This window comes from Indicator indicator, chromosome 23 (genome assembly GCF_027791375.1).
Source record: "Indicator indicator isolate 239-I01 chromosome 23, UM_Iind_1.1, whole genome shotgun sequence".
NCBI lineage: Eukaryota > Metazoa > Chordata > Aves > Piciformes > Indicatoridae > Indicator > Indicator indicator.
Window position 1 is genome coordinate 4,572,610 of NC_072032.1, and position 14,958 is coordinate 4,587,567.

Here is a 14,958-nt window from a genome sequence, read left to right on the forward strand (position 1 = left end):
CTTCTTTCCCCTTCTTTCCCTTCTTCCCTTCTTTCCCTTCTTTCCCCTTCTCTTCTATTCTTTTTTCTTTTCTTTCTTTTTTAGTTTTTCTTTTTTCATTTTTCTTTTTTCTTTTTTTTTTTTCCACCAAAGATGCATTCCTTTATCTCTTGAAAAACCTCCCAGGTCGATTTTTGTGGCCCAAAAGGAATTTCAGTTGTTCAGAAAAGCACAATCTGAACATTTTTCCTTAAAATTCACAGCCAGTAGATGCTCTCAGTAGTGAAGTTTCTTCTATTTTCTCCTTAATTGCAAGCACCAACAGAAAGCTGTGGTTAAGACACTGACAAAAGAATAAATAGCTGACCTGACAGAGTGTCTTGGGCTATAGCCAGGAATCTCATCAGTAGATACTCTCTCCTTTGGAAAATGGCTCTTTTTCTTGGCATTGTAAGTCTTGTAGTAACCTATTTAAAAGTAAAATATTTTCCCCCCCTTTTTCTTGCTTTATATTAAACCAAGATTTTATTTTTATAAACCATCCAATTCCAGCAGAGTGCTATGGTAGAGTGTGACATTTTTGAGGCTAGGAGAAAATAATACTGTTTGAGAATTATGGATTGGTTTTGCTTTTATTTATCTCAACATACACCCAGGAATATGTGTTGTGAATTTATTAGGTTCAGCTAAGCCTGAGTGAGGCTGGTGTTGTAGCTCACTTCTGCAAAACATTGTGCCATTTCTGAAGTGCCATCTACACAACACCCATGGTCTGGAATTCTGTTCTCTCACAAGCTCCAGCATACAGATACTGCAGCTTAAATGTATCATCAGTATGTTAATTATCTGAATGCTCAAAGTGAATGCCTACAGTTGTTGTTTGCTGGAGAATTTCATCTGGTGGTCTAGAGCAGAGGAAGTGCCAGCTAAATGACAGCTGGTGGAGACTGATGTTGACCTGGTATTGAAGAAAGGCAGCAATTGTGTAAGGAACCAGAGGTTCTTCCCCTTCTACATCTTTGGAGTTGCTATGGGAACATGGTCATAAAAACCACTCATATGGACTAGCAGCAAGTGGAAGAAATCTGTTTCAAATGATTTAAATATAAACCACAGCATTCAACTTGCTGCCCCAGTTGTGGACTAGAGCTTTATGTTTGCTTTACAGTGTCGGAATCCATTGGATGTTGTGTTAATGGAAGGTGTCTCTTCCTGACTTTTCTCACAGGTTGAAGATGTTTTGTGGATAAAATTTGTTTGTGTATTTTGCTGGCTGTTAGTGATTAATAATTTGCAGAGCACAGAGCTGAGTCTTGAAGGGAAATAAGTGATACTTGTAGGAGCAAAAAATGTCAGACATGAACGCTGCCGTTCGTGATCTTGCATGGAAGAGTGGAGCTCGCTTTCTGCTTGGATTTGTCATCTGGATAATCAAAGTTTATGACCAACATTTTAGATTAAAAAACAACAAAACAAACAACATTGTCTGTAGATGTCCAAGAGAGTTACCTCTTAAATTTAAGCTAACAAGCAGATTCGTTCTTCCTGCTGAGAAAGTCGTAGTCATGCCTGGGGGCTGTTGTGCTGGGGGGGATTTATGTGACTATTCCAACTCCACTGCACATGTGGACCAGGCAATCTTTCACAAAGTCACCTGGTTTCCTGAAAACTTTGAGTGCTGAAGGCACTCTTCTCAGAAAAAAAAAAAAAAAAGTCTAAAAGCAAAACTGGTTAAGAGATAAAATTAAGTATAGCTCAGTTTTCCAGGAGCTTCACTTTACTTTCACCAGAATAATGCTGCCCATGGTCTACTTCTGTTTCTTTTATCAGTTTGCATATATAAATATATTCTTGTTTTCTTTTTAGGTGATCCTGATCCTGACCAAATATTATCATACTGATATGGGGAAAGTGCTGGAGAGCTCCTTGTGGAGGTAAGTTATCTGCTTTTCCCTGCTCATCTCAGAACAGATCCATCTCTTTTCCCTTTCCAAACTGCTGTGAGGTTCAGTTGATAGCCAACTGATGCCGATAAAGCAAGATTATCATCAGCTCTTTTTGCTTCCTTAAATGCAGTTTCTCCAGTTCAGTAAGAAGGAGTTTGAATGGGTTTTGACTGTAGAGACAAGCAGTGATTGAAAGTATCAGGTACCTTCCTGCTGCCACTTTGCAAGGTGCCATTCTTTTCCTTTTCTTAGAAATTTTGCATCAAAGTTGCTTAAAAACTTTGAAGTAGTTGTGGCGTCGGGATGTGGCTGTTGGGAGTTCTTACTGTTTGAGTGCTGTAAAAATAATCCTGATTTGAAAGTGGGCATGCTTGATTGCAAGACAATGCCACTGCAAGTTTACAGTGTTTTATGACAACTGGGAACATGTAGGAAGATGATTTTCATTTCCTTAACACACATGAAATAAGGTATCCATAAGCTTGTTGCCTGTGTGCTCGACTGCACACTCTGGTGTGTACCAGCACAAAAGCAGGGCAGGTGGGGCTGGAACTAGATGATCCTTGTGGTCCCTTCCAACCCTGACTGATTCTATGATTCTATGATAATCTTCCACAACAATTTTTTACCTTTTTTGTTTTTTGGATAAATTATGTACACTTCAAAAGTGAATGTTTACCACTGTTACCAATAAATATAACATTCACAGTATCACAGAACATTAGAGGTTGGAAGGGACCTCCAGAGATCATCTGGTCCAAGCCCCCTGCCAAAAGCAGGATCACCCAGGGTAGTCCACACAGGAATGCATCCAGGTGGATTTGGAAAGTCTCCAGAGAAGGAGACTCCACAACATCTCTGGGCAGCCTGCTCCTGTGCTCCATTATTGTCATTGTAAAGAAGTTTTTCCTCATGCTGAGGTGAAATCTTCTATGTTCAAGCTTGAATCTGTTGTTCCTTGTCTTGTTATTGCGCACCACCGAAAAGAGCCTCCACTTGACACCCACCCCTCAGATATTTATAGACATTGATGAGATCCCCTCCCAGCCTTCTCTTCTTAAGACTAAAGAGCCCCAGGGCTCTCAATCTCTCTTCATAGGGGAGATTGCTTCAATGTGTGCTATGCTAGATTTGGTGGGTTATCTGTAGAAGGAGAAATATTCTTGAAATACTCTGCTGGGGCATCTAAATAGTTGTTATAAATGTCAGATTTAGTTGAGGAGCCCCTAAGTTTCAGGTCTAGAAACAAATGGGTTATCTAATATTTTGTGGCTGGGTGCTTGTGAACTCCATACTGTTCCAAGAGCTTTTATGGAGATTTAAACCCTCATCTGTGTGCGTAAGGAGATTTATAGAGACAGTCCAAGAAAAGGAGCAGGCAAGGGAATAGGAAGTGAGAAGAGTCTGTGACCAGGACATGCTGCACACCAGCCTTGTTCCTTGTTTAGAAGAAGCTGCATTGTTTTAACCTTGTGGGACTTCTCGTAGTCTAAGTGTATCTTTCCAATAACAACTTGTCATACTGGTAGCTGAGTAGTACAGTCTGGCCAGGGGCAGTGTTCTATGCAGCACAAGGAGATTTTCAAGTTAAAAAGAAACTTCTATTCATGAAAAAGGGAGTGTTCAGGAAAGAAAGATCAAATGGAGACTGCTTGTTGGCTGGAGATTGGCCTCTTTTAGGGCTATTAATTTGTAATTATCCTTTAAACTTACAAGATGCAAAATTACTTGCACATTTGTTTTCTTTTTTAATTTTTTTGTCCAACATCTTGTGCAGAGAAGACATCCAAATGGCAAATTTGACATTCCCACAACTGCATAAGCTGCCTTTGCTTTCCTTTTCGATGCCCCTGGCCTGTAAAACATGTGCAATGTGTTTCAAATTTTGCTATCCATGCTTCAGTGTAATCTGTCATAGAAGGCTTCTAAACTTACTCAGTTGGACTCTTCAAAATAAACTCTCTGCTCTTTCAAAATAAACATAAAACAGGCTTCAGATAATGTTGCTTTCTTTTGAGAACAGAAACACTTTAAACAAGGTCTTTCAGACCTTGCTGACAGCTGGTGTGGAAAAAGAAGTGGTGTGAACTGCATTCAAATGGAACTGATGCTAGCCTGCATCAGAGGGAAATCAGGTCCTTTTGCCTCCCAGTAATAGATGTACAAGGTACTTTAATGGGTTATAAAAATAGGATGGAAAAACTGCAGGAAAGAAAGTTCTTAAGATTAGCCCTTGGGCCAAGAGTTGTAGCAAATCCATCCCTAGATATGTTCTACCCACCTCTTTCCTCCACCTCCCCTTACTGTGGTGTAAAAGTAGCACATGGAGCTGTCAGACTGAGCAAGTCACCAAGTGCCTGGATCTGGACAAGCACAAACAGCACCAGGCTGTGCGAAAGCATCCAACGGTGCCTCTCTCTGTAGCTCATTATTTGTACTAAACCAAACCAAAATAAACACTGAATGAAGCTGTCCAGGAATCAGGGAGCTTCTGTGTTTCCCTCTGTGTAAAATGGTGGAGTGTAAATTGGTGAGGCTCCCTGTTTGCTGATGGAGCCCATGTGTTGTACTGACATTGGCAGCCTGCCTACGGATGCACTGTGTATAGATTTTTAAACTTTTTTTTGGTTGGATTGTCTTTTGCATGCCTCTCATTTGCATCAGAACAAATACACAGTAAAACAAGTGTGAAAAATTGTGGCAAGTTGTTTTACCAGTGGACAAAAGCCATCGATCTTTACGAGTTTTCTGTGCCCTAGTGGGAGTGGAGCCTTAGGGTTATTTCCTGAATCAGTCCAATGTTTTTCTTCTTCCTATCTTTCCTGGCTAGATCATAATAGTCACTTTATGTTCTCTAAGACTATAAGCAAAAAAAAAAAACAGACCTGTTATAACCTGATCAATCCCCACCAGGTTAATTTTTTTACTGTTGCTAATCTCCCACATTTATCTTGCTAATCATTAAATATTATCCTAGCCTGGCATCTGTCAGTTCTTTTGTTTCTTGAAACTGCATCTCTCTTTAATTCCTCTGCATCACATCTCATCTTCATCACTCTTTTTTTCTCCTATCACTCAAAAGAATTAATTTTTTATCTTCCTTGCTTAGTGGAACAGGGAATGAGAAGGGAAGGATGACTCAGAGGTCCAGGGGTGCTTATTTATTCTTAGTGACATTGGAGTTGTAGTCAGACTTTGCAGAGTAATGCAAATGGTAGGGAAAAGCACCAGTCAGTTGCATGCCTGGCAGGGGGTCGATGCTTTATGAAAAGAAGATAGATTGGTTTTGGAAGTGGATCCAGGTGATGAATTTCTCTGCCTCTGCAGGGCGTTGTTAATTCTTGTAGGTAATTTATGCCTGCCCACACAAGTCAGGTTACAGGATCGGGAGACCTCCATTTTAATTACCTGGGAATTTTTTTTGTCATTGTTGAATAAACAGCAAAAATGGTGCCGGATAATGAAAGTCTTGACAACTTTTTACTAGTAGCAGCCGTGTCTGGTTATGCTGAAGAGGGGGAGGCATAAGTCATGGTGGAAGCATGTTTTTAGAAAGCACCAGGGTGTGCTTCTCTGGTCTGCTGTTTCTCATACTTGTTGCTTATCAAGTAATTGTTAAGGTTGGGGTAAATTGTTTAGTTGTTTGACTCCAAATATTGTAGGGAAATAAACTGAGATAACATTGATTGCCTCTTAACTATAGGTTAAAATAACCTATGAAGAAGGAACAGGGGATTGTTCTCAGATTTGCTTTTAGTTTCTAAACTGCAGTAAGTATGGGGAATGCAGTGGGTTGTCATGTTTGCCTCATTAGCATAATGAAAAGACTGATACTGTTCCTAAAATGTAAAATTCAGGAACTAAAATTATCTTCACAAATGGATCATATATTGAAGATACTTTGCTTTGTAGTATGCACACACATCTTTATCCAGCACATTTATAGTATGAAGGACCTGAATCAAGCAGACCATTTAAGAGATTAGATACTGGAGTAGATATTTTCATATCCTTTATGGACAAGTTTGTGTGTAAACACATAGCTGCATGTATTTTACTGCCTCGGGTGCTTGCTCGCCTAGAGATGTATGAACTTGACTACTTCAATCAAATATTTAAACTTTGAATTGGTAGTCACTAAGAAATTCATGCTAATATTTATCTGTACACCTGAATTACTTAATTCCAATAATGTCTCTGGGATATTATTATTATTCCCTTTTATACATGGGACAGCTGAGATGGTAAATGATTGCTGAAGGTTATACAGCGACTCAGCACTGTGTGGCCATGGAACTGTCTGAGACCCGTTTGTGGTGTTCCCCTTCTTAGCTTGATCTAAACAATGAATAATAGATGCTGCTGCTGATTGCTAATAAAGTTTTGATTGCGTATTATCAAGCTGTAATAATATGGAAGTGCCAAAGCCACTAGCTATGTAATTGCCATTGCTCCCAATGGCATCACCCTGTTGTTATTGCTTCACCCCCCCCAGCAAAACATTGTTTGCTGTTAACTGTGCTCTTAACTCCTCTTAGCACTGGATGCTGAACTCTAGGTAGGCTCTTTTCAGAGATGTTGTGGTATTTTGCCCCATGTTGTCAATAATGAACTGCTAAATGAAGAAACAGACTTTCCCATATGTTTAGATATTTTTGCATATCCTACCTGTACTTCCTGGGACTCCTTACTCCAAATGCTGCTTGAGGAAAGAGTGGATTTCCAGCATGCTGCAAGGAGGTTAATTTATGATGATCTCAGAGGTCTTTTCCAACCTAAATAATTCTGTGATTCTGAGGTTGTGAATCCAGGCCAGTGCCTGGACAGTTGGATGTGTGAGCCTCATGGACAGCATGAGACTTGCCAAACCTCAAGGAGTCAGGAAAATTCTGTCTTTGGTGGCACAGCTCTTCCTATGTGCACCCACAAAAAGCCACATATTCAGGGCAAGACCCATTTGTACAAGCCCACTCAGCAGCAGCACCAATCTATGCGCAGTGCTCTGGGCATATACACAAAGATGCAAATTTACACCAGGATTAAAATCCAGACTACAAAGAGCAGGATACTCTTTTAAGGTAGAAGCAATGACCAACATACCACTCAGGAAAGTAAAATTTCCAGACCCCTAGTGACTCAGAGAAAGTGAGAAAATGAATACAGGCGTTTGTTTCCAAATTCTTTGACTTGTAGGTGAAACTCATTTCACCTATTTCCTGAAATTAATTCAAAAAGCAAAACAAACAAAAAAAAAAAGTCCAATATAGAGTCTGGTGCCCTAGTGAAATGCTTTCTTGGTGTGAAATGCTGCTTAGTAAGTGAGCAACTGTATTCTGCAGCAACTTGTGCTTCCAGATGGTCTTATATTGTGGTACTGCCTTGAAAACTGACTTTGTAGTAATAGCCCCAGGGGATAGAGTTATTGAGTCTGTGATTTCCATATCAAATTTACTCTCTTTCCAAGTAAAAACAAAAAAAGAAATGGCTTTCTGATTATTAGACCAGTGAACTCAGCTTGGGATCTCGTGTCTAGCTGTGCTTTCTCTGGCAAATGCATCATCCTGAGTAATGCAGGTTCTGCAGTCAAAGTAGACTGCCCTCGATTATACCTCTGCAGCTTTTCTCTACACCTGTTCTGCTGTGAAAAGGTTTGGGGCAGTACTACTGAGAAGGCAGTCCTACAATTAAAATTTTATTTCTCTTACTGAACAACAGATTTTTATGTTCTCTTTGATCATATTTCCATATTCACCTAATAGCATTGCAGACTTTCGTTATTTTTGCTGCAATTTCTGTCTTGCTAATACTCTACGTTACATCATTATGAGCTGAACTGTGCAGGGAAGTCTCTGTTTTAATTTTAGTTTGGACACATTAAATGAGCTGGAAAGCCATGGTTAGAAAGTGAATGTCGTGGATTTCAGCCTATCAGCAATGTTTTATTATGGGTGTCAGGTAAGAAAAATACATAAAAGACAAAGGAAATGAAAGGAACTTGCCTTGACAAATCTTGGAATGTGCAAGGGATTAGAAGAGCTGATTCCTGATGTTTTTAATGGGCAGTGGTATTGATTTAGGGACATAAAGGGTGCTGATATTGCAGTGTGCTGCTGCAGTGTATGCTCTAATCACACAGAATCAACCAGGTTGGAAAATACCTCAGAGATCATCAAGTCCAACCTATTACCTAATCCCTAACACCTCCTGAAAACTAAACCATGGCTCCAAGTGCCACTTCCAATCTTTTTTTGAGCACCTCCAGGGATGGTGACTCCACCATAGTCTTTCCTAAGACCAAGAGCCGTGACATTGATAATAACCTTGCTGTCACCTTGGTGCTGCACTCATCCTGGCACAGGTTTTGGCTGTAGCTTTTGGCCGTTTGATGAAATTTGGTCATGGGTGTTGGGAACTATTCTCTACGTCATAACCTGTAGACGTCTTTGAAAGAGATGTCTTTTAAATGGCTCTTCAGGGCTTAAGGAAGTCCTTTTATGTACGTGTTACCATAACACCATTTAAAAAATAGATCTACTGTGTATGAAGATCTGAACTGAAAAAATTAAATCCCACAAGCAAGTAAAGGCTCCCAAAGCAGTGTTTGCTATCTGTTGCTCACAGACTAGAGCGCTGTGTCACAACTACTGATGCAAGTCTTCAGCACCTTGAAATGGTGATGATGATTTCAAATGTTTACATGTTGCTGCTCTCGTTTGTGAATGCACAAAGAGTATAGAACATATGGATGGAAGATCCGGTTGGAAAGCTGTGATTATATAGTTAGGAAAAGGCTCTTGCTTGCAGCACACTTGTGCTTATTGGAGCTGATTGCTGCATGGCTGCTGAGAACTTTAATATATCTTGGAGCATGGGAATTCTGCTTGTTTACAGATTGGTTTTGCTTTGGTTTTTAAATTTATTTGTATTTTCTTTAATCTCTCTGGAAAAGGAATTAAATAATTGTGAGATATAATAAGTAAGTCAATTTATGAAGAAAGAATATAGATTTATTTTAAATAGATTAATAATCCTGGCCTGTGGCTTGAGTAACTTTGAGCCTAAGGCACAGAATTTCAGTTTGCTTCGGCTGGCATTGGTACCATAAGCCTTTTTCTTGTCTTTTTTTTTTTTTTTTTTTCCTGTAGGACCGTGCAGGGGTTCTTGTTTTAGGTGTGTTCCTTTTGGCTGGGACTGATGGTAATAGAACCAGCAATCTTACTTGGTAGTAGTAGGAAGTTCTGGAAAGAGACTTCACTGGCGTTTCCTCAGATCTCTCAGGGTATCTTAGCCTCCCTGCAGGAAATGATCACCTTTCTTGCTAGCCTCAGCAGAGAGATCTAAGGTGGGAAGTAGAGAAACAATGCCCTTCTATGCATTAGTCATGGGGTTTGTGGAGTGTATGATGTTTTTGCCCTCCCTCCCAGCAACAAAGAGGGAACTGTCACTGCTCACCATCCTCAGAGCTTTTCTTGTGGTGTGATTCCTCCTTGCTAAATTCATATAAAAACAGTTGAGCCATCAGTTTTTAGCTAATCAGAAGGACTTTGCTGCATTGTCATCCATTAACTCCCCCTGTCAGCAGGCCAGAGCAGCAGGGGGGTGCAGAGCCAGTAACCTAGGGCCAGATGGAATGACACTGTATATATCTATTAAGCAGTGTTTCCTTTGCCACTCTGCAAAATGGAATAAATAAGAAAGCACAGTCAAAACAGCCAGTTCCATTGCTCATCACATTTTTATGATGATGAACGAGACATAAAAACCTGAATGGGATTTATTCCAAAACCTGAAAAGGGCAAAGTCATGGCTGAGGGGAGCATATAGTAAAGTAGATGTGACATTGTACTTGACAGCTAGTGATGCTGCTGGTTCCACCTTCAGCCCCTGTGACCTTGACTGAAGAACCTGTTGTTCCTGTGCTTCCTTCCTCTTGGTCTTTTCCCAATCTGTTTCTTTGCAGTATAAGCAATTTGGAGAGCTGATCGTACAAGTGCAGCGGGATCCCCATTGTTTCTGGGGCTGTAATGCTGTGTTAATGCAGACAATAGGAAAGAAGTGTAATGTTTAGGAATGGTTATTGTTTGTGTCTTTAAGGATTTTGGCTTGTACCTGAGAAAGACCAGGAGGCAACCAGAGAGCACTGACAGACCATGAGACTCATCTGCAAACACTTACTGTAGTTTCACTACAAGGCAGCTGATGATCACAGAACGGTTTGGGTTGGAAGGGACCTTCAAGATCATCTAGTTCCAACCCCCTTGTCATGGGCAGGGACACTTTCCACTTTGAAACTGTTGGTTTGCAACCCCCTGTTGCTTCTCTTAGTGTTGGGCACCTTGTGTCAGGGTTGGGTTATGTGCCAGGTGAGCAGCTTTGCTTGCTTCTGTGGCGTGAGGTCTGCCCTCCTTGCATCCCCTGTGAACTGACTGCAAATTAATTTAGTGGTTGGGGCTGAATGAATGAACAGCTGCAGAGTTAATTATGCAGAATGCTATAGAAAAATGTAGTGTTAGTGTTTCATGCTCTCATTATCCTTGCACTATGGAAGATATTTTTCAGTGTGACTATAACAAAGGCAGTATTTCCCACATAACTTATTTATTATGGACTTTGTATCCTTAGGCAGCTTTCTCTGTTTTAATTTGGTAGGGACTGGGACAATTGAAAACTCCACGCAGGCCAGTTTTAAAATTGTAAATATACTCTTCCTTGCTGAAGAATTTGAGGGTGTGGGTGGTTTACAAAACTTAAACTCACTTTACAATAATATTTACATGTTTTGATTCTTTATAGTGATCTGGAATGTGGAAGGTTAGTTGAGAGTTTCTGCTTTTCCCTTGCAGCTTCTTAGTGAACAGAAGACTGATAATTAGTCAATTAGTCAACCAAATCTCTGTTCCAGCTACTACTAGGAGATTTTTGGTTTGTTTATTTTCTTTTGTTTTCATATGATATTTGATTTTGTTCTTCCACTCCCCTCTTTTCCCATTGGCATAATTTCCTCTTGTTGCATAGAGAGCAGAGATAGCAACTTCCTTCTTCAACAATTATCAGTCCTGTAAAACGTATTTCACTTTGTCAGCAGTTTTCTCTCCTAGTGGCCCTTTCTTGCTAGCTATTCCTCTCCCTCCTTCCTAGGACTGGGTTTCTGTCTCTTCCAGGCCTGACTTCTCCAATCCTCGCTGTAGAAGCTGCTTTTAATGAGGTGTTAAGTCCCCACCAAAAGTCTTTGCATTAATATGTGATCTGCATTTGAAGCTGTTCCAGAGCTGATGTCCTTCTGATGGCAGAGCTTTTCCCCTGTAGTTGCTTTGACAGCCTGGAGATATTTCCACGACCTGTGAGCACATTTGATTCTAATTTTCTATGACAGGATCAGAAATTGTAAATCCAACAAGGGGGCTGGGTGTGTGTAGGAAATACCTGTTATCTATCACCTACTTGTTGAAAAGCACCTTTTGGTGTTTTTTTTTTTTTTTTCCTCCCTCCCTCCCCAAATCTGGTAGGTCCTTTTTATTGCCAGCTGGGTTTGGTTTTTCTTGCAGAGGGCTCGTGCAGTTCGAATGATGCCCAGTGAAATACAGGCACCTCTGGGCAAAAGGCAGGGAAGCAAATAAAGCAGGCATGCAGCAAACACTGTTATCTCAATATCAAAAAGACTAACAGTCCAGCTCAAAAGTCTTTCCATCACTCAAGCTTTTGATATCCAGTGTTTCAAGCTTTCCCTTTGGCAGGAGGATGTATGGTGGAGCTTTCTGTGTGATTCAGAGAGTTTTCTGTAATGCTGATCCCTCCTCGGGCTCGCTGGCTCTTCTGGAGACTTCAACAGAAAATGTTAACCCACGGGAGAGAAAATGATTTTAAATTTTACTCTCTTCCAAGAATTTGGAGACTTATCAGTGTTTTATCCTAATTCTTACCATATGCTGTTCATTCCCTAATTCTGTAATGTCTCTTTGGGATAGAGTTTAAAGTTGTGTTGTTCCGAAGTGCGCTGGCTGGAGTTTGAGATTTCTTTCCCTTTACTCTACCCCTAGGCAGTGTCTGTGCTAAATTCTGGCTTCTCACATTTCAGTAGTTTTTTAGTTTGCTTTTTCTTCAGCCTGACATGCAAAATTAGTAGAATAGTAATATTTTACTTGTATTAGCCTCATTTAAAAATAATTGGAAGCAAAATATACACATGTTGGAGTTTTGTATGCGTGGTGATTTCAGGTGCATGGCAGTTAAACTCTCGGTGCTATTTTGGTGCAGTTTTCAGACTGCTCTGAGCTAAAGGGAAGGACACACCAGTAAAATGTTCTTTCTCTAAGTTGTGAGAGGGCAGCACTTGCTGGCATAGTGCACAAACCCAGAGTGAAAGCTTTCATGCCTCAGATTTCCATATGGCCTCAGGTGAATGTACGAGTCTGTCAGATCCAGAGTGGAAGGCATCCAAGAAGCACATTTCAATAAAATTAAACAAGAAAAGACAGTTAATTATTCAAAGATCAGAAAAGTATGTTACAAATATGCTGCGTGAAACACTCTGACATATCACAGTGTTACCTTCCCAGGTCACAGTCAGAGGAGACCTTGTCTCCTTGCTTAAATGTACTTGAACTACATCTCTTAATGTGCACTGGTAAGTGAAATGCAGGTTGAGTCTTCCAGAACTTCATGGTGATAACAGGACTTAGGTTCTCAAAAGTCATGTTCATACACAAATACAAGTAAATATTTGTGTATCAAATGATATTTAATTGCCATGTTAACTGGGAGTCTTGGTACTTCCAAATGCTGGAGATTTTATAATATTCTTTGTGATTTCATCTTGGGTACTGACACATATTATTATAATAAAGAATTGATACATGTTGGTATTAGAATAGTATTCTATCACTTACACAACTGCTTTGCTGGGAATGTCTTCTGTATTCATACATTCAGAGAATGATTTAGGTTGCAAGGGAGTTCTCATGGTCATCAGGCACAACCCCTGCTCAAATCTGGACTTGATGCAGAGGTTAATCAGGTTGCTTGTGGCTTCCTCCTGTGCAGTTCTGAAAATCTTCCAAGCCAGAGATCCCATGACTTCCTGGGTAACCTCTGCCCATGCCTTACAGCTCTCATTTGGAGGGCTTGTGTCAGCTGGAATTTCCTATCTTGCAGCCTGTGCTTGCCATCTATCACCTTTTCACTGAGTACCCTGGTCCTGCCTTATTTATAACCTCCCTTTAGATACCGGAAGGCTGAAATCAAATTCCCAATTAACCTTGCTTCCCAGTCTAACCTGATCTCTCCTGTCTGTGAAGGGGCACAAACTTAATTTATCCCATTTCTAGAAGTGGGATGATCTGTCTTCTGGGAGTCCCTCTCCACTGCTCACCCCACATAAAATAGGCTGTGCTTGGGTCAATGCTTACATTTGTCTGAATATCACAATGAGTATGAAAATCCCAATCTGCTGAAATCATTAACGGGTGAGATTCTGTTCCTTACAAAATACTGACACACCCTTGTCAGTTCCTTACCTCTCCAGAAAGGTAACACTGGCATCACAGAATCACAGAATTAACCAAGTTAGAAAAGATCTTTGAGATCATCAAGTCCAACCTATCACCCAACACCATCTAATCAACTAAACCATGGCACTAAGTGCCTCATCCAGTCTTATTTTAAACACTTCCAGGGATGGTGACTCCACCACCTCCCTGGGCAGCCCATTCCAATGGGCAAATCTCTCTGTGAAGAATGTCTTTCTTGCATCCAGCCTAAACCTCCCCTGGCGCAGCTTGAGACTGTGTCCTCTTGTTCTGGTGCTGGTTGCCTGGGAGAAGAGCCCAACCCCCACCTGGCTACAACCTCCCTTCAGGTAGTTGTAGACAGCAATGAGGTCTGCCCTGAGCCTCCTCTTCTCCAGGCTGAACACCCCCAGCTCCCTCAGCCTCTCCTCACAGGGATTGTTTGCACAGAACCTCCCAGCGCAAGAGCAGCGGAGCTGCCAGCGTTAACTTTTTGTCCTCGCTTTTCTCATGCTCTATGAATTCTTGATAAGTTTTGATTTAGTTGCTGGTACATTATTTATGACATCTCCTGGCTGCAGCTGCTGTAATCCATGAACCAAAGCCAAAGCTATTGTTTCCTAGTCATAGAATTGTAGTTTGTTGTAGAGGACCGCCCAGGTAATTAGGCAGAATGTGCTGTAATTGGTTGTAACATCGACTTTTCTAAATAAGGCTTTTAATCAGGCTGAATGACAGATGAATGTATTTTCTTTCTTGCCTTTTTAGGATTTATCTGCCACAGGTAAATATTGTCATGACCACAAATGTTAGGAAGATAAGATTTCCCCTGAAAGGAAAGAAGGAAAGTTAGGCTCCTTTTTTTTTTTTTTTCTGTTGTTGTTAATGATCTTTCAATTAGCAGAGAATTGTTTTAAGTCACACTACTGAAGTGTGCAAAGCAGAATTTTTGAGGGCAAGAATTCACGTACTTTCCTGGGATGTAGGTAAAGGTAAAGTCTTATTCAAAGAGGACTTCATACAGTAGCTTTACTGCTATTGGCTTTACAACATTTTGGACAATTTTTAATTGTGTTTAGCTTGACCTATACTTCTGTACATGTTTTTTCTTGACTGACAGGCTTTCAAGGGTCAAGCAGAAACACCTGGAACTTCTAGAGTGAAAACTCTTGGTTGCTTTAAAAAGTGGTTGTGAACTGAAAAGAAATTTTGAGAGGTTCAGTGTGGTGGATTTCTTGTCTCTTTTGTGAGGCATGTGATGGATATGAGTTAACTGGAAAGAATGCAAACGAAACAGGATGAAATTCAGCAGTAGCTCTGAAAATCAGGATACGCAGGAGCCACCCAGCAATCTGTGAGAAGCTGATGGATTTGCCTCAGTTTGTGCAGCAAGCTGGTGAAAAGGACTTTGGGAAGAGAACATTCAGGAGTGGGGATGGGAAACAGAAGGGAGTCAAATTGCATTTGTTCTATTGAAGGTTGCTCTCTTGGCAGGCTTCTTTTGCTGTAGTGTTTTGTTAGGAAAGTGA

General features: G+C 40.6%; 1 protein-coding gene across 1 annotated transcript in view; it reads left to right on the plus strand.

Annotated features, from left to right (window-relative positions):
• SORCS2 (sortilin related VPS10 domain containing receptor 2) overlaps positions 1–14,958 on the plus strand; it is a 535,405-nt gene that overhangs the window by 195,813 nt on the left and 324,634 nt on the right. The window contains exon 2 of the mRNA XM_054391420.1: positions 1,846–1,913. Coding sequence (XP_054247395.1) covers positions 1,846–1,913 — 68 coding nt within the window. The remainder of the gene's footprint in view (positions 1–1,845; positions 1,914–14,958) is intronic.